Source organism: Eulemur rufifrons, chromosome 7 (assembly GCF_041146395.1).
Source record: "Eulemur rufifrons isolate Redbay chromosome 7, OSU_ERuf_1, whole genome shotgun sequence".
Taxonomy (NCBI): Eukaryota; Metazoa; Chordata; class Mammalia; order Primates; family Lemuridae; genus Eulemur; species Eulemur rufifrons.
Window position 1 is genome coordinate 64,300,705 of NC_090989.1, and position 20,724 is coordinate 64,321,428.

Genomic DNA, 20,724 nt, shown 5'->3' on the forward strand with positions numbered 1-20,724 from the left:
CATCTGGCATATGTACTGCACTTCTGAGAAGGAAATGACTGATTGGATATCATATTCTCAATTTATATAAGTACTTAATAGAAAATAAAGTTTCTGATCAAGAGAAATGATTAAATAAAAAAGAAAGAGCTTTAAGAAGGGTGTGACTATAAAAGAGTGCCTCTTGCTAAATCTAAAGAACACTGATCAGTCTGGACCCATAAATGTGACTTGTGGGCAGTCCCTCTCCCAAAAAGCATGGGAGGGGGAAATTACTCTGAGATAATGACCTGACCACAAAGAGACAGAAATAATCTTTGCAGAAAGCCCAACTACAAAGGAAGCAAGATACATTTGCATAAACTGTGCAACTGACAGTAGAGGAAAGATGCTGAAGCCTGGAGCAAACTTGAGGTTAAAAAATTAAATAGAACCCAAAAGTTAAAACTGTAGTTTAATGTGTTCTAGAAGCTCAAACTCAAAATATTGGAAAGGAAACAAACATATAATGTGAGATTTAAATCATTTTAGCTTCACAGTTTATCTTTCTTAATGGAAATATTTATAACTAGTCTGGTTTTGTTTCATAAAGATAATAATGGAATTTCTATTTTAAAATAGTGGAATATTAATTAGATTCCATAGGTATAATTCTAAGTAGACAAAATATATAATTTTGGGATACTTTTAAATAAAGATTTTAATTCTGAAAGATAAAGTAAATGGGTAAATCCGGCAATTAAACCTTAAAGGTCTGAATCCATGGCACGGGGTATCTTTAAATGTTAAAAGGCTAGATAGCCGAGGATGACAGCAGGTAAAATCCAAAAGTAATAACTCTAACAGAGTTTACCACAGAGGCCAATACCAAGAACACCTCAGACTCTTTTGAACAGAAGAATATACATTGTGACTCAAAAAGTACTCGGTATTTCCCAAATTTATTTGACCACAGAAATGCTTCAAAAAAATTTTTTTTAAAGAAACAGCTTGTAGGATAGCCAAAAAACTAAGAACAATGCTAGATGGATAATACATGCCTTGCCTCTCATGAATACTATTTATTTAATACATCTGCTTGTCTGGCTAGATCTATAAATTTCTAAGGGCAGAAAATGTGCCATTTATATTTCTTTCCTCCTACCATTTTCTAAGTGCCAGGCAATATGCTAAAAAAGTTTATGTTATCTCAATATTTTGTGGTATGTAAACTATTATTCCCATTTTACAGATTGGAAATTTGAGTCTAAGAGAGGTGGGCAACTTGTCCAAGGTCACTTAGTTAAGTTGCTAAAGTGCGATACAAACTCAATCCATCCCCTGACATATACTAGGCACTTGATACTGTTTAAAAAATTAATACTTTACTTTGCTACCAATAATATTCATGCCCAATAATATTTATAATCTATCTTTAAGTCTTCCCCAAAGAAAAATTTCATCAATGAATAGAAAATCCACTAAGGGACACAGTTAGCCAGAGTGACTTCACTGTCTTCAACCCTATGACAACACAGTACTAATATTTTGAACCCCAGAGCTATTTTAAAATGCTTTTATAACTGAGAAACACAGCTGCAGTTATTAAAAGAATAGTTTCAGTTTTCTTTAAAAAATTGACTTCTGTAAAATGACAGTTTCATTTTAGTGAACTAAAACTTGGCTTTAAGTTAAACTGAATGAAAAATTATCTCTGAGATGGCTCTACTTTATCAAAACAACTTAGAAGCTAAGTCATTTTTTTTGTTGTTGTTCTTTCTGTCAGTTTTAAGAATCTGGATGGGTCAGTCATATCAGAAAGTGGACCATGTCTTCAGTATTTTATTTTCCACCCACTTGAAATAGAGGTAATAAAAAACCATGTTCTCCTTTTTTTTTTTTTTTTTTTTTTTTGAGACAGATTCTTGCTCTGTCATCCTGGGTAAAGTGCAGTGACATTATTGTAGCTCACTGCAACCTCAAACTCCTGGGCTCAAGTGATCCTCCTGCCTCAGCCTCCTGAGTAGCTGGGACTAAAATGTGCATTATAATGCTCAGCTAAATTTGTATTTTGAGTAGAAACGGGGTCTTGCTCTTGCTCAGGCTGGTCTCAAACGCTTGGGCTCAAGCAATCCTCCATCTCAGCCTCCCAGAGTTCTAGGATTACAGGCATGACCATGCCCAGATACTATGTGCTATCTCAATGACCATACCCATTCATGCCATATTTGCTCAGGAAAATCAGGTTAACATACTTTAACCTTTATATACTCATACATGCTTTTATCATAATCATATATAAACAATTATGACAGCTGTTGGTTATGAGGGTTCAATAATATAATTATCACTGGCTCCCTCTGTAGGGTTGGTCCACATAAAATCTTAAGTAGATAAGACTATGTGTATTTGACACATGAGATTCCTGACTTACATGCTTTGTTTTGAAAGCACATTTCGTTACTGGAGTGTTGGTACTTAGAAACATATGGAATAAGAATGAAAACTAAAAAAAAGGAAACATGTTAGAAAATTGAAAAAAAAAAAAAATCACCTAAGTTTCAATTCAACTGTACTCTAGTAAGATTCAGACTATAATACTCCTCATAAAATTTTCTGTTTTGTTTTTTTTTACCTGAAACTCCTTTGTAAAGCAATCACAGCAGATGGAAGCTTCTTTAATCTCTTTCTAGTCTGAAAACCTTTCCAGTATGCTTGAATCAAGCAAGCTGCTTGATGTAGTTTCTGAAATTAAAAGCCAGAAATAATTTAGAGACATCTCTAAGAAAGTCTTTTTTAAAAGTTTGTCTCTAAAAATATTAGGCCAGGGAAAGTATTAATCTCTGTTTCTAACAAGATGGGTAGGTGGCAACATTAAGTTCACAAGTCCAGGACAGGGAAGGCCTAAGAATACTAAACCTCACTTCCCAAAGGAGGTATGCTATACTCAGGTAGACAATATTTAGAACATATTCAAGTTATAGTCTAGTTGGCTCTAAATTCTCCCTGACTAATCTCACTTCCATTTCCTTTTCAAAGATTTCATAGTTTGGCCTAACTTTTCATAACTTATTTTGAGCTAATATGTTAATGTTTTTATTTAATAGGCAATCAGTCTACAGGTTCAGACTATGAGCTCTGTTGATCTTTTGTAGGTGGTTGTTCAAATCTGGTTAGTTCCGTAAAATTTTGATATGCTATTTTCTGCCTATCCAGCATATGCCTAGTTTTGAGATAAGTCTGAGACTCATGAAGGTTCATACACAAAAGTAGGGAATTCTCTTTTCCTCTGCTTTCTTCCTTTCCCTCATTCTACTGCCTAACTCGATTTCTTTTCGTGGTTCCTGCTTGTATTTTTATTTTTATTGCCTTTTTGGTTTTGGATTTTGGATATACAATGTACTCATTACCTTTTAAATTAAAAAATACCTTTAGTCATTTTAGATTGAAATCTATTTTCCATATTTAAGTCTTCATCTGCAAATCAAAAAGCTATACACCTCTTTCTATTGGAATGGGCTATCTACAGTCACCATTTTGAGTATACTAGAGGAAGTATGATAATCTGTAACTTGCTACCTCAAACTTTTAAATAATTGTTATTAATACCATTTCTTACATAGAGGAAAAAGCATTATTGTTATATCTCAAAGAATAAGAAGGCTAGCCTAGCCATAAGTGACCATAAATACAGTTTGCTACAATTAGAAATCTTTTTGGAAAAAAACAATGAAAAAAGTTTAAATAGCCTATAAATAAAAGAAGATAAACATCAGAGATGGGAATTTCATGAGAAATTCTGAAAAAAAAATTGATGTGGTAGTGTCTATAAACAGGTCTAAATGGGAGATTGAAATTATTTTTGTGGGTAGGCTGAATGGCAGAGAGATAGAAAAATCTTTAAATATATTTCTATTTTTATGTGAAGCATTTTGCTTGAAGCGTTAAGAGAAAGAAAGCAAGGAACATTTAAGAATACTGAGGTTTAACACAGTTAGCAAATATCATGCAAATTATTTTTGTAATTTAATACCTGCTCTTCTACTTCCTCATAGACCTCAGGGCTTAAAAGGCCAATGAGCTGTTTAAGTTCTTGACTAAATTCTGTCTCAGTTTCCTGTTTACTTAGTAGACTTCTGAGTCCTGAAATGAATAACAAAGGGTACAACCATTAATATAAAATATGATTTTGTTACCTAAACAGTATTAATTTGATGTTAAAAAGTCTGCTTTAGAAACAAATGAACACAAGATTAATCACATGATTTTTCTTTGTCCTTTCCTCAAAGACTTCTAAGGTTGAAGTCTTTAAAATTTTTCTCCTCCTGAGACTTCTTGCTTACTCACTTATGAGATTTGATACAAAAATCTATCTAGACATTCTCTTCATTTAAAAAACATGGGGAGTAGAATCACTGTGGTAAGTCAAAGAGCAGTGATAATTTTTTTTTGTTTGAACATAAATACCTTAAATTGAAACATTTTAAAGATAAATTATTATAAGCACATACTCAGTAAATATCTACTGTGTGGAAGCACTTAAGCAGATTATTAGTAGTCATTATTAATAGAGGAATATTATTATTAAATATAAACATACAGTAACGTATGTAATTTTGGGCAAATCATTATGTTCCGGAGCAAATGCTATTACACTAGGATAGTCATTTTCATCCCCAAATAATACATAGTAGTAGTAAAAAGTGCAAAGTAAATACTATTTCTAAGGCATGTTGGAATGATGTATTGTACTGTACACATTCAATATAAATACAAAAAGGTAAGGTAAAATAAAGTAAAATTGCTTGTAGTGTACAATTGGGGAAGCCACTATTTGGATCTTTCCATGCCTCCTACTCTCTTCAAGACCCAATTTCTCACCAGTATTAACAACTGTAAAATATTTTGAGGAACCTGAGTAAGTTCTGCTATTGAGATAGAAGTCCAAGAAAGGGAGAAAGATTAAGGTAAAATTCCTTTATAATGAATTCTGTTGGATATTCACATTTCTGTAGGAATCCTATTACGGAACTGAAAAATGTATATCTGGTACAATGTCAACTAAAGAGTTCTATTACTAGCACTTTCTCTCCCTCTCTACTCCTGCAATACATATTAATAAAGTAATTATAATGTCTGCAGTAATGACTAATGCAAGGTAAGTTTACCATAGTGTCTTCCAAATCATCATGAATGATAAAATCCATCCTAATTGTTCAGGTATTAAATGTATCATATTACATTCTAATCTTTTAAAAATCCCAGATAGTATAACCATATATTAATAAGAAACCCATTTCTTGACCATGTTGAATAAGAAAAATAGATTAAAATTAATACATGGCTCTGGTTAGCAAAGAAATAAAACAAAGTTAACATATAACTTTGCTTGGCAATTAAAAAAATATATACTACCTATGTGATCTTGGGTAAATATACCTAATTTTTCCATGCCTCTGTTTCCATATCTATAAAATGAGGATAAGAGTATCTATCCCATAATGTTGTTATTATATAAAGATTAAATACTTTTAATGAATGTAAAGTATGTAGAACAGTGTCTGACATAGGGTAATTGCTCAATTAAATGAAAGCTATTATGTGAGAATGGTAATACACTGAGTCCTTTCATCCTCTGACTTTTTATTCACCTATGTGTTTGATTTTGGATGTAAGGCAATTTTTTTGTTTTGTTTTGTTTTGTTTTATTTTTGAGGAAAGGCAGTGATTATTCATTGGTATAAAGACCAAAAGAGCTATCAACCTCTCACATACAGCTCTATTTTTTCCACTAAAGCTGGTCTTGATAAAGCCACTGCTCTTTTTGGTCATTTTTAATTTATTACACTATATGGTATATTCAATGCACAACCTTTTTGTCAGAGAGAAAGAGTAAATATTTATTATAACCTCATCAAAGTACCTACCACATGCCATCTGTTAAGATACGAAGATCGCTTGATTACATAAAGACATTGTTCTGAATTGGTATTTGTTGTGATAGGGTTTTATCTGCACAGTTCAGTTATTAACTTTTCAAAATATAAGAATTTTGTTTTTCATAAACCATCAATAAAAATTTTCTTTTTGAGAATCCCAAGAAAAGAAAGAATACACACACTACCTTTGTAGCAGGCACTTAGTCTCAGTAAAATCAAAATTTCTTGATGGGATTCGATCATCAACAGTAGGAGTTTTGCAGCAGTACTTCTTATGACTGGACTAGTTGACAAAAGCTTGAAAACAACTTCATTTAAAATTGAATGCAGGGTTTTTCCTTCTATTCTGAGTAAATCACCACTAATAGAATAAAATTTCAAAAAAAGTACCATTACTAATTGATGTATATGTATCACAACAAATTTAAAATAAAAGATTTAATAACTTCATGCCTGTGGCTTGATCCAAGAAGATAACCACTTTTAAAAAACATTTAGCTTGGTTCCAAGAATATATCATATTAAGTCACTTAATATTTATTTAATTCCTACTGTGTGCAAGGTACCATGCTAGCTAGGTACAATAGAGAATACAAAGTAGCTGAAGGCCCTTTCCTCACAGAAGCCTTCAATCAAATCAAGGAGAAAAGATAAATGTGCAATATATTAATTAACAAATGATTCAAAAGCTTCAAGGCAACAATAAAAGTAAAATCACAAGACAAGTACATGATTAATTGTTAAATGATGCATGAAAACAAAAATGCTATAGAAATTCAATCATGTGCTTAATATAGGAAGAACTTTATCTTTCCTTTGATATTTCCTTCATTATACTAATAACTTCATCTTGCATTACTGATGTCATGAAAAACTATCTAAAGCTTAGAAATAGTCAAAAGGCATTACCTAGTGTCCTTTTACTCATCCCCTTAAGGAGTATATGATTTTCTAGGGTGTGTACCTCTGTTTGACTTTCTACTTACCATTATTTTACAATTCTGTAAAAATAGAGGTTGGCTGGTAGAAAACTGGTAATACCAATTGATACTTATCTGAGAGCAATGAAAATACTCTTATTCAGCAGCAATGCAAATGATTCCTATCCGGTAGAAAAGGTCATTTTAAGGGCTATTACATACTGCTTTATAATAAAATCTTTTTTTCTATTAACAATTTTTTAATCTATTAGCAAATTCATTTCTGTATTCTTTGAGAAACCAGCTCTATAAATCCATGTTCCCTGAATTCTCCTTTGAACCTATATAAACATCTTAACTGGTTCCCTCATTAATTAATGAGTTGAATAAAATTTTTGACCAGTTAAATTTCATATTTGCACAAGACTCATGTTTTAGTTTTTGAAAACTACACTTTAGCAGTGACCAAAATACTTTGCTAAGAGAAAAAGATATCAGCACCCTATTCTACATTTTAAAATCCCAGGGTTAAGACTCTAAAGGTCATCCAATCAAAATAGGAGGGAATCTTTGTGACACCAATTTCTGTGCCCCTTGGCTCTTACGCTATTCCCTACGCCTAGGATGCTCACTCCTTTCCTCTGCATCATTCAATGTTACCACACCATTCAAAATCAGGTCAAAACTATGCTCATTTCAGAAAGCCTTCCATAGATATCCCTATCCCAATCTAATTAATTACTTCTTTACTCCGTATCCTACCAAGAGTTTATGCTATACTGTAATACACTAACTCAAATACTTTTAAATGCTCTTTATTTTCCTAATTCTAAAAACATCCTCTACATACCACTAACTACCATCTTATTTTTCTGCCTCTCTTCTAATCCAAAGTTCCCTGTCTCTACTTACCACCCATCCATTTCTCAAACCATTGCATCTGGTTTTTTCCCCTCACTACTTCAATATATAGCCCTTAATAAGCTCATTTCATCAATATAACTTTCCAAACGTCAAGTCACATATGTATCACTAAATGCTTATTTTCCTACACCTATTTGTACCTGATACTCTTTACCTACCCTGCTTCTATGATAAAAAGTTCTGGTCTCCCCTTCACCCATACTTTTCTGCCCATTCTTTCTCAGTCTTCTTCATAGGCTCCCTTCCCCAGTATATCCCTAAAACTTTATTCCCCAGGACTCCATTTTCAAGGCCTTTCTTTTCTCTTTCTATTCATATTTCCCACTGATCTCATCTTCACTCATGTTTTCCACTACCACTTATAAGCTGATTTGTAAATCTCTAACTCTAGTCCATAGTCTCTTCCAGAAGTCAGTTTATCTATTCATTTGATGGACATTTGAGTCATTTCGAGTCCTTGGTTATTACAAATAAAGCTTCTATGAACATTTCTGTATAAGTCTTTGTATGGACACATTTTACTGCCTGTTAAACTACCTATGCTCAACATAACATTTAATTCATCATGTCTTACAAAACCAACTCTTTATATATTCCACATACAGAAAACTTAGTGTCATACCTGACTGTACCTTTTATCCCATATCAAAATACTAAGTCCTGATTTTTACTTTTAATAGCTTTTTAAAAGTATAATTGGTATATAACTGTACATATTTAAAGCATACAATTTGATTAGTTTGACATATATCACCAACACAAAACAAGAAAATGAATATATCCATCATCCCCCAAAGTTTCTTTGTACTTCACTGTAGTTCCTCCCTCCTTTCCCTTCCTGTCTCTCAACTCCCAGGCCACCAGTGATCTTTCTACCACTGTAGTTTGTATTTTCTAGAATTTTATATAAATAGAATCATATAGTATGTACTCTTTTTTTGCCTGGCTTCTTTCACTCTGCACAATTATGTTTATATTCATCTGTGTTGTCACGTGTATGAACAGTTCATTACTGGTTATTGCTGAGTGGTACATCATTAATATTATATGGATTTACCAGTTTATTCACCTGTGAATGGACATTAGAGTTGTTTCTAGTTTTCAACTATAACAAATAAAGTTGCTAAGAACATTAGTGTACACGGCTTTGTACAGATATTTTCATTTCCATATACAGAGTAGACTGAATAGATAATATAGTAGGCGTGGAGTGGAATGGATGGATAATATGGTATATATTTAGCTTGTTAAGAAATTTCCAAACTATTTTCCAGAGTGATTGTATTATTTTACATTTTACCAGCAGTGTATGAGAGATCCAGTTCCTTCATATCCTTGTCAATACCTGAGTCAGTGTTTTAAATTTTAGCCGTTTATCAGGTGTGTAGTGGTATCTTCCTACTGATTAATGTTGCTGAACATCTTTTCATGTGTTTATTTCCCATCCATTTATCTTCTTTCATGAAATGTCCAAATCTTCTGCCTATTTTTTGAATTTCTTTATTGTTAAAATTTGACAGTTCTGGCTGGGCACCGTAGCTCACGCCTGTAATCCTAGCATTCTGAAAGGCCGAGGCGGGTGGATTGCTCAAGGTCAGGAGTTCGAGACCAGCCTGAGGAAGAGCGAGACCCCATCTCTACTAAAAATAGAAAGAAATTAGCTGGACAACTAAAAACATATATAGAAAAAATTAGCCAGGCATGGTGGCACGTGCCTGTAGTCCCAGCTACTCAGGAGGCTGAGGCAGAAGGATTGCTTAAGCCCAGGAGTTTGAGCTTGCTGTGAGCTAGGCTGAAGCCACGGCACTCTAGCCAGGGCAACAGAGCAAGACTCTGTCTCAAAAAAAAAAAAAAAATTTGACAGTTTTTTATATATGCTGGATAGAAGTACTTACTAAGATATTAACAGATGCTTTGAAAACATTTTCATCCAGCCTGTTTTTTCTTTTTTACTTCACTGAAAGCATCTTTTGAAGAACAGACTTTAAAAATTTTAATTTTAATAAAGTCTATTTTTTTTATTCTTTTTTGATGAAGTCTAAGTCTAAACAATTTCTTATTTTAATAGATTTTCTTTGGTTGTCCTATGTAAGAATCTAAGGAATTTTTGCTCTACCCAAGATCACAGAGTTTTCTACTGTTTTCCTTTTTTTCTTTTTTTTCTTTTTTAAGGGAGAGGATCTCGCTCAGTCACCCAGGCTGGAATGCAGTGGTGCGATCTCGAACTCCTGGGCTCAGGTGATCCTCCCGCCTCAGTCTCCTGAGTAGCTGGGCCTACTGGTGCACCACCACACCTGGTTATTTCTTTTTATTTTTTGTAGAGTCAAGGTCTCATTATGTTGCCCAAGCTAGTCTTGAACTCCTGGCCTCAAGTGATCCTCCCGCCTCGGCCTCACAAAATGCTGGGATTGCAGATATGAGCCATGACACCCAGCCTATTTTTTTTTTATTACTTTATATCATCTTATTGTTATGGGGGATACAGAATTGCAGGTTCCATACGTTGTCCATGTACCGCCTTTCCCCCCAAGTCAGAGCTCCAGGCGTGTCTGTTCCCCAGATAGTGCGCATTACAACCATCATGTAGGTATATATCCCTGCCTTCCCCACCCCCCCTTCCCGAGTCAGCACCTTAAAGCATTACCATTCGCAAACGGTGCGCAATGCACTCATTGTGTAGGCATACACCCATCCCCTCCCCAACCCCCACCTCAGTCTGATATCCCATTGGTGTCGTTCCCAGATTTGTATTTAGGTGATGATCAGGGAAACCAATTTTCTGGTGAGTACATGTGATGCTTGTATTTCCATTCTTGGGATACTTCACTTAATATAATGGGTTCCAACTCTCTCCAGGAGAACCATAGAGATGTCGTATCTTCATCATTCCTTATAGCTGAGTAATATTCCATGGTATACATATACCACAGCTTACTAATCCAATCATGTATTGATGGGCAGTTGGGTTGTTTCCACATCTTTGCTATTGTGAATTGTGCTGCTATAAACATTCGGGTACATGTGTCTTTGTTACAGAATGACCTTTTTTCCTTTGGGTATATGCCCAGTAATGGGATTGCTGGGTCAAATGGCAGGTCTACTTGAATCTGTTTAAGATACCTCCATAATGCTTTCCACAGGGGTTGCACTAGTTTGCAGTCCCACCAGCAGTGTATGAGTGTTCCTGTCTCTCCACACCCACGCCAACATGTGTTGTTTTGGGTTTTTTTGATAAAGGCCATTCTCATTGGAGTTAAGTGATATCTCATTGTGGTTTTGATTTGCATTTCTCTGATGATTAGGGATGTTGAGCATTTTTTCATATGTTTGTTAGCCATTCTTATATCTTCTTTCGAGAAGTTTCTATTCATGTCGTTTGCCCACTTTTTGATAGGGCTGTTTGATTTTTTCTTGCTGATTTTCCTGAGTTCTAAATAGATTCTTGTTATCAGTCCTTTATCTGATGTGTAGTATGCAAAAATTTTTTCCCATTCTGTAGGTGGTCTGTTTATTCTCTGGACTGTTTCTTTGGCTGTGCAGAAGCTTTTTAATTTAATCATGTCCCATTCATTTATTTTTGTTGCTGCTGTGATTGCCTTGGGGGTCTTCTTCATAAATTCTTTGCCTAGGCCAATGTCTGTAAGAGTCTTTCCTACATTTTCTTCTAGAATTCTGATTGTATCACGCCTAAGGTTTAAGTCTGTTATCCACCGTGATTTGATTTTTGTGAGAGGTGAAAGCTGTGGGTCCTGTTTCAGTCTTCTACAAGTGGCTAACCAATTCTCCCAGCACCATTTATTGAATAGGGATTCTTGTCCCCAGAGTATATTCTTTCCCGCTTTGTCAAAAATTAGGTGACTATATGAGGATGGTTCTATATTTGGATTTTCTGTTGTGTTCCACTGGTCTGTGTCCCTGTACTTGTGCCAGTACCAGGCTGTTTTAAGAACCACAGCCTTGTAGTATAGTTTGAGGTCTGGCAAATTAATACCTCCCATTTTGTTTTTGTTGCTTAAAATTGCTTTTGCTATACGGGGTCTTCTCTGGTTCCATACAAAGTGTATAATTATTTTCTCTACATCTGTGAAGAATGATGTTGGTAATTTAATAGGGATTGCATTGAATCTGTAGATCACTTTGGGTAGTATAGACATTTTAACAATGTTGATTCTTCCGATCCACGAGCATGGTATATTTTTCCATCTATTTGCAAGTTCTGCTATTTCTTTTCTCAGTGTTTCATAGCTTTCCTTATAGAGGTCCTTTACCTCTTTAGTTAGGTATATACCTAGATATTTTATTTTCTTTGTTGCTATTTTGAAGGGTATTGAGTCTTTAATTTGGTTTTCTGATTGACTGTTATTGGCATATATAAATGCCTCTGATTTGTGTATATTAATTTTGTAGCCAGAGACTTTGCTATATTCGTTAATCAATTCCAGGAGTCTCATGGTTGAATCCTGGGGGTTTTCCAGATATAGCATCATACCGTCAGCAAAAAGTGAGAGTTTGATCTCTTCCTTCCCTATTTGGACTCCCTTGATCCTGCTCTCTTGCCTGATAGCTCTCGCAAGGACTTCCAATACTATGTTGAAAAGTAATGGGGACAGAGGGCAGCCCTGTCTGGTTCCAGTTCTAAGTGGGAGTGCTTTCAGTTTTTCCCCGCTCAGAATGATGTTGGCTGTGGGTTTGTCATATATGACACGTATCATTTTTAGGTAGGTTACATCAATGCTTATTTTGTTAAGCGTTTTTATCATAAAAGGGTGTTGAATTTTGTCAAATGCTTTTTCTGCATCTAATGAGAGGATCATATGGTTTTTGTTTTTGCTTCTATTTATGTGGTGAATTACATTTATAGATTTACGTATGTTGAACCACGCCTGCATCTCTGGGATGAAGCCCACTTGGTCGTGGTGGATTATTTTTTTGATAAGTACTTGGATTCGATTTGCTAGTATTTTATTGAAAATTTTTGCATCTATATTCATGAGAGAAATTGGTCTGTAGTTCTCTATTTTTGTTGCGTCCTTTCCTGGTTTTGGTATCAATGTTATATTGGCTTGGTAGAACGTGTTGGGGAGAATTCCATCCTTCTCAATATTGGAGAACAGTTTATGTAGGACGGGCACCAGTTCTTCTTTGTATGTATGGTAAAATTCAGGTTTGAACCCATCTGGACCAGGGCTTTTCTTTTTGGGAAGGTTTTTTATTGCCGTTTCGATTTCAGTTTTTGATATTGGTCCGTTCAGGTACTCTATTTCTTCCTGGTTGAGCCTGGGAAGACTATGTGTTTCTAAAAATTTGTCCATTTCCTCCGCATTTTCCAGTTTGTGTGCATAAAGATTTTTGTAGAATTCATAGATGATATCTTGTATCTCTGTAGCATCAGTTGTGATTTCTCCTTTCATGTTCCTAATGGAGGTTATTAGAGATTTTACTTTTGTGCTCTTGGTTAGTCTAGCCAGGGGTGTGTCTATTTTGTTTATCTTTTCAAAGAACCAACTTTTTGTTTTATTAATTTCCCTTATAGTTTCTTTGTTGTCCTTTTCATTTAATTCTGATTTGATCTTAGTAATTTCTCGCCTTCTGCTGGGTTTGGGGTCGTTCTGTTCTTCTTTCTCCAGCTCTTTGAGTCTATTTGTTAGGTTGTCTATTTGCATGTTTTCTGTCTTTTGGATATAGGCATTTATGGATATGAATTTTCCTCTCAGGACTGCTTTAGCTGAGTCCCATAGATTTTGATAAGTTGTGTCTCCATTGTCGTTTAATTCAAAGAAACTTTTGATTTCTGTCTTGATTTCTTCTTTTATAGTATAATTATTCAGGAGAAAGTTATTTAGCTTCCATGACTTTGAGTAAGAGTGAGGGTTTCTGCTTGTGTTCATTGTTACTTTTATTCCGCTGTGATCTGAGAAGATGCATGGTATAATTTCTATTTTTTTGAATTTTTTAAGACATGCGTTATGTCCTAGGACATGGTCAATCTTAGAGAATGTCCCGTGAGCTGATGAGAAGAATGTATATTCTGTGGACTTTGGGTAGAATGTCCTATAGATGTCAGCCATGCCCATTTGTTCTAGCATTCTATTTAGGTCCATTATGTCTTTGTTTATTTTCTGTTTAGAGGATCTGTCCTGTACTGTCAGTGGGGTGTTAAAGTCTCCAGCTATTACAGTATTGTTATCTATCATTTGGTTCAGATCTAGTAGGGTTTGCTTTATGAATCTAGGTGCACCTAGGTTGGGTGCATATATATTGAGTATAGTCATGGCTTCTTGTTGAATTGTGCCTTTAACCAGTATGTAGTAGCCATCTTTGTCTTTTATTATTTTTGTTGGTTTGAAAGCTAAGTTATTGGAAATTAAGATTGCCACACCAGCTTTCTTTTGGTTACCGTTTGCTTGAAATATCAATTTCCATCCTTTTATTTTCAGTCTAAATGCATCTTTGCAGGTTAGGTGAGTTTCTTGAAGACAGCAGATACTTGGATTGTGTTTTTTTAATCCATTGGGCCAGTCTATGTCTCCTGAGCGGGGAATTCAAGCCATTCACATTTATTGAGAAAACTGATAAGTGAGACAGATTTTGTTCAGCTTGTTGGGTAGAACATCATTGCGATGTTTTCTCTCCTGAGCCATTGTGGTATCTGGAATTTGATCTTTAGCTCTTGAGTAGTTTTACATTCGTGGATCTTTCTTGTGCTGATCCGTGTGTAATTCTCTTTTGAGTACTTCTTGGAGGGCTGGTCTTGTCTTGGTGAATTCCCTCAACCTTTGTTTATCTGAGAATGTCTTCCTTTCTCCTTCGTATAGAAAACTTAGCTTAGCTGGGTACAAGATTCTAGGCTGGGCATTATTCTGTTTCAGAAGCGTGAAAATGGGGCCCCAACCTCTTCTTTTTTTTTTTTTTTTTTTTTTTTTTGACAGAGTCTCGCTCTGTTGCCCGGGCTAGAGTGAGTGCCGTGGCGTCAGTCTAGCTCACAGCAACCTCAAACTCCTGGGCTTAAGCGATCCTACTGCCTCAGCCTCCTGAGTAGCTGGGACTACAGGCATGCGCCACCATGCGCCTTGGCCCAATGTCCGGAGGGATCAGGTTCCACACTCTCGCTTCTCGAGAAGTATTCAGTGTTTACACATGGGCGGGGCCCCTATATAAGGTCCGTGGACCAGGGGAGAGGGCTGTCCAGGGAGCCTCTTGGTACCCTATTGCTCCACAGTGACTTGGCTGTGGGCCCTAAGATGGCGATTGCGTGCCCACGCTATCTCCGGCGCTGGGGGTGACTGCTCAGGATCCGGTATGTAGCAGAGCCAGGGGCCTGGCCCGTTCTGAAGCTCACCGTGGGTCCTCAGTTAGAAGGCAAAAAGAGAGAAGAAAGAAAAAAAAATAAAAGAAGAGGAAGGAAAGAAAAGAAAGAGCAGCAAAAGAAAGAGAAAAGAAAAAAAAGAAGAAAAAGAAAAAGAAAAAGAAAAAGAAAAGAAACACAAAAAAAGAAACCAAAAACATCAAAAAGACCAACAAAAACGAACAAAAACAAACTACACAGCACCACAACACACCGCAAAGCGGAAAGATACACAAATCTGAAGTATATAGTTCGGCGATTCAGAGTTTTTGTTTTTACGCCTTAGCGCAGCTCTGCCCCTCAAGTCCGCCCGGCTGGGACCCAAGCAGTTTCACAGTCAATTTCAAGATGGCGTCTGCGTGCCCGCAGAGTTCCTGGAGTGGTGGGGATCCAGCCTCCGCGCTCAAAAAGACGCAGCAGCCAGAGGCCCGGAGGGCAATGGTGCCCACCGAGGCTGTCCGGCTCATGAGCCGCCGCAAAAAAAAAAAAAAACAGAAAAAATTCACCAAGAATAAAATATATAGTTCAGGGAGCCTATTCTTCTTCTTCTTCTTCTTTTTTTTTTACTTATTCCTTAGCGCAGCTCTGCCCCTTCATGCCGAGCGCAGCCCCAGCAGAGATTCCCCCAGGGTCCAAGCTGTTCACCCTTTATTGCTACTCAGCGTGCTCATGCATATCCCCCCCTCCTCACGTTGGTTCAGAGACCAGCGGAGGGCGCCAGGCAGAGAGAGCCGCTCGGCACTTTATGGCTCCCAAGCGGTTTCGCCCTCACTTTCAAGATGGTGCCTGCAGAGCTCCAGGGCTGGAGGGGACCGGCTCCCCAACAGGCAGAGACCGCCACTGCCCGGGGGTGGCCAGCAAGGATGCGCACCGGGGGTGACCCGCTGGAGAACTGCCGAAAAAGGCAGCACGGAGTACAACGCTATTCGCTGTCCGGGAATCTTTTGTGTTTTTCCACCTTTGTGCAGGTCCATCCCTCCTCACCAAGCGCTGTCTCAGCTGAGAGCCCCTAGGTTCTAAGGTGTTTTCTCAAAAAAGCCTCCTGTCTGCAATGCCCCACGTATCCCTCGGTGATTCTGCCCTGGCCTGCGGGAGGGCTCTAATCAATTGGGAGCGGAGGTCAGTGAGGAGAGCAAGCCACTTTCCCAAGAGGCTGCACCTGCCCCGGCTGGGGGCGGGTGTAGCCGACCCGCGCTCTGCTGGCTACTGTCTGTCCCACGTTCTGCAGAATCCCGCGATCCTAATTTTCGTTCACCTCAGACCTCACTCGCTCTGTTTGTCCCACGTTGATTTTCCGTGGATTCACACTGCTGTTCCTGTGTGGGAGTGGTCCTCTAGCGTTGTGGCAGGTCTGGATTGATGACTTCCTCACTGGGAGCGCAGATCCAGGCAGTCACCACCACTCCGCCATCTTTGTTCCCTGATCCACCCAGCCTATTTTCCTTCAAAAAGTTTTATACTTTAAGTTTTACATTTAGATCTATTATTTATTTTCAGTTAATTTTTGTATATGTTGAGAGGTACAGATAAAAAATTCTTTTATTTGCATATTGATATAGCCAATTGTCCCATTATCATTTTAAAAGATTATCCTTTTTCCACTGAATGACCTTTATACCTCTGCTGAAAATTAATTATCCATATATATGTGAATATACTTCTGAATGAATTCTGTTACACTGATATATTTGTACATGTTTTTATTGATATCATACTGTTTTAATTACTGTAGCTTTATAAATAAGTCTTCACATTAGGTATACTTCTCCAACTTTGTTCTTCATTTTCAAAGTTCGCTAGGTTATTTTAATCCTTTGATTTTCATATGAATTATAGAATCAGCTTATCAATTTCTACAAAAACAGGATTTTGACTGGGATTGTGTTTAAGGTATATGACAGGGTATATCTTTCCATTTATTTATATATTCTTTAATTATCAGCAATGTCTTATAGTTTTCAGCGAACAGGTCTTTTATATCTTTTGTCAGATTTAATCCTACACATTTTATGTTGCTTATGCTATTGGTAATTGCAATTTTTAAAAATTTCAATTTCTGAATGTTAATTGATAGATATAAAAATTTAATTTATATTTTTATACTGATTTTGTGTCCTATTACCCTTGCTAAAGTCACTTATTAGTTTTTGAAGCTGCTTTGTACATTCCATTGGGTTTTCCACGTAGATTACATTGTCATCTCTGAATACAGAAAGTTTTATTTCTTCCTTTCTTTTATGAATAATTTTTCTTTCTCATGTTTGACTGCACTGGCTAGAACCTCTAGTACAATGTTGAAGAGAAGTGGTCAGAATGGACATCTTTGTCTTCTTCATGATCTTATAAGGAAATATACAGTATTTTACCATTTACTATGATAATTAGCTGTAGTTTTTTTCTAGATGCCCTTTACCAGGCTGGGGAGGTTCCCTTCTATTACTCCTTTGCTAAGCGGTTTTTTATTAATATTAAAATCAGTAGTGAATGGTGGATTTTGTCAAAAGCTTTTTCTGTATCTATTGATATAATATGGTTTTTCATTTTCAGTTTGTTAAAACGATGAGTTACATTGATTGACTTTGGCATATTAAACAATCCCTGAATCCTGGGATAAACCAGACTCAATTCATGATATATTAACTTTTTAATATATTGTTGGATTTGACTTGCTAAACTTTTGCTTAGAATGTCGGCATCTATGTTAATAAGTATATCGATGAGTAGTTTCTTTTCTCAAAATTTCTTTGGTTTTGCTATCAAGGTAATGCTGACCTCATAAATTGAGTTGGGAAGTATTTCCTCCTCTCAATTTTCCAGAAGAATTTGCTTAGGAGTATTATTTCTTCCTTAAATGTTTAGTAGAATTTACCAGTGAAGAATCCATCCAGACCTAGAGTTTTCTTTGTGGGAAGGTTTTTAGCTACAAATTCATGGTTTATAGCTATGTAGTATACATTAGGGTTATCTATTGCTTCTTGAACGAATTTTGGTAGTTTGTGTCTTTCATAGAACTCGTCCATTTCATTTAAGCTGTTAAATTTATAAGCAAGTTGTTCATATTATTCCCTTGTGATATCTTTAATATCTGTAGACTGTGTTGTGGTGTTACCTCTCTAATTCCTGATATTGTTCAGTTGTATTCTTTCTTTTCCTTTCCTGATTATTCTTGCTTCATGTTTCTTCTTCTCAAAGAACCAGTTTATCGTTTATGTTCTCTCTTGTTTTTGCTTATTATTTTACTGATTTCTGTTTTGATCTTTATCATTTTCTTTTTTCTGCTTAGAGTTTATTTCCCCTTCTTTTCCTAGTTTCTTAAAGTGGAAGCTGAGGTCAAAGATTAGAGATTTTTCTTCTTTTCTAAAATAGGTGTTAGTAATATAAATTTTCCCCTAAGTACTGCCTTAAGATCCACCCCAGAAATTCTCTTTTGTTGTGTTTTTGTTTCCATTCATTTAAAAATAATTTCTAATTTCACTTTTGATTTCTTCTTTGGCTTGTGAGTTATTTAAAAATGTGTTATTATTTACCATATACTTAGAGACTTTTGAGAGGTCTTGGTATCGATTTCTAACTTAATTCCATTGAGGCCAGAGAACATACTTTGTAGGACTGAAATCCTTTTAAGTTTCTTGAGATTTGTTTTATGGCCCAGAATATGGTCCATCTTTATAAATGTTCCATTTGCATTTGAAAACAATGTACATTTTGTTCTTTCTTGGTAAAACGTTCTAAAAATGTAAATCAGGTCAAGTTAGTTGATGTTGTTTACCGTAATTGAGGATTTATTTCTCCTCATAGTTCTTGTCAACTTTTGCTTACATATTTTGTTATTAGGTCAATAAGCATGTCCTCTTGATGAACTGATTTCTCTATGACTTTGAAATAACTGTTTTTATCACTGATAATATTCTCTGCTTTGAAATTTTCTTTTTCTCATATTAATATAGGTACTCCAACTTGACTAGTATCAGCATAGTATATCTTTTTTCATCCTTTTACTTTTAATTATTTGTGTTTTTATATTTGAGGTGCATTTCTGGTAGATAGCATATTGTTGGCTCTCACCTTTTTTTAATCCAATCTGTCAATCTGTCTTTTAATTTGGGTTTTTCAATCATTTAATCTAACATAGATAGGTTTAAGTGTACCACTTGGTTTTATTTGTTCTTTATTCAGTTTCTCCTTTTTTTTTTTACTGCCTTCTTTTTTTAAGATTCGTTTTTATTGCCTTTGTTGGTTTATTAACTATAATTTTTTGTTATTTTATTGGTTGCTTAAAGGTTCACAGTATGTATTTCAAGTTATTACAGTCTTATTCACTTGTCACAGTGATATTATACCACTTCATGTATAGTGTATGAGTCTTATAACAGTATATTTCCATTTCTCTTCCCCCAGCCTTTATGCTATTGTTGGAATATATTCTACTTATACATATGTTATATCCCCAAATACATTATTGTTTTCATATAGACAAATATATTATAGATAATATTATAACAAAATAGGAAATATAATCTGATATTATATTTGATTACTATGTAATCACCACTTCTGATATTCTTCATTCCTTTATGCAGATTCACTTTCCTTCTGGCTGAAGGACTTCCTAAAACTATTATTGTAGTGTAGGTCTGCTGATTTCTGAACAAGCATTTCACCTTTGTTTTCAAAAATATACATCTGCTGGGTATAAAATTCTAGTTTGACAGTTTTTTTTCTTTTAGTACTTTAAATATGTTGCTCAATTGTCTTTTTACTTGTGTTGTTTCTGTTAAAGTTGCTGTCATCCTTATTATCATTTCTCTATATACTGTTTTTTCCCCTCTGGTTGGGTTTTCTCTTTAATATTTTCTCTTTATGCACTGTCTTGAGCACTTTCATTATGAGGTGGCTTGATGTGGAATTTTCTTCATATTTATTGTCTTTGGGGTTTGAGCTTTTTGAATCTGAGAGTTTATAGTTTTCATCAAATTTGGAAAATTTCAGCCATTATTTCTTCAAATTTTTTTTATGACCCTACTACCTCCTTTAGGTATGCTGATTACAACTTATATAAGGCTGCTTGAAGTTGTCCCACAGTTCACTGATATGCTTTTCTTTCCTCTTTTTTTTTTTTTTATTTGTTTTTCTATTTCACGTTGGATAGTTTCTGATTTGCCTTAAAGTTCACTAATCTTCTGCAATGTTAATCTGTCATTAATCCCATCCAGTGTATTTTTCATCTCAGATATTATAGTTTTCAACTCTAGAAGCTCAGTTTGGTTCTTATATCATACATGTCTCTATTCAGCTTTTTGAATATATGGAATACAGTCATAATAACTGTCCTAATGTCCTTGTCTGTTAATTCTAATTTGTGTATGTATATGTATGTGTGTGTATGTGTGTGTATATATACATATATGTATGATATATATACACACACACATATATCAGTCTTGATCAACTAATTCTTCTCATTTTGGGTCCTGTTTTCTTGCTTATTTGCATGCAAGATGCTGTGAATTTTGTCTTATTGGGGCTGATCCAAAATTAAAAAATCAGTACCGTTTTGTAAAACCAAATCATCTGATGAGCAGTAGTATATTCTATAACATAGTCATGACTGTAGATTCTATCTGAACATCATCAGTTT

At 35.4% G+C, this 20,724-nt stretch overlaps 1 protein-coding gene across 1 annotated transcript in view; it reads right to left on the minus strand.

Annotated features, from left to right (window-relative positions):
- Nucleotides 1-20,724, minus strand: part of IQCB1 (IQ motif containing B1) — an 80,721-nt gene that overhangs the window by 34,620 nt on the left and 25,377 nt on the right. Inside the window, exons 8-10 of the mRNA XM_069472691.1 lie at nucleotides 6,083-6,258; nucleotides 3,992-4,101; nucleotides 2,594-2,703 (exon numbers count right to left, since the gene is read on the minus strand). Of these exons, the coding sequence (XP_069328792.1) occupies nucleotides 2,594-2,703; nucleotides 3,992-4,101; nucleotides 6,083-6,258 (396 nt within the window). The remainder of the gene's footprint in view (nucleotides 1-2,593; nucleotides 2,704-3,991; nucleotides 4,102-6,082; nucleotides 6,259-20,724) is intronic.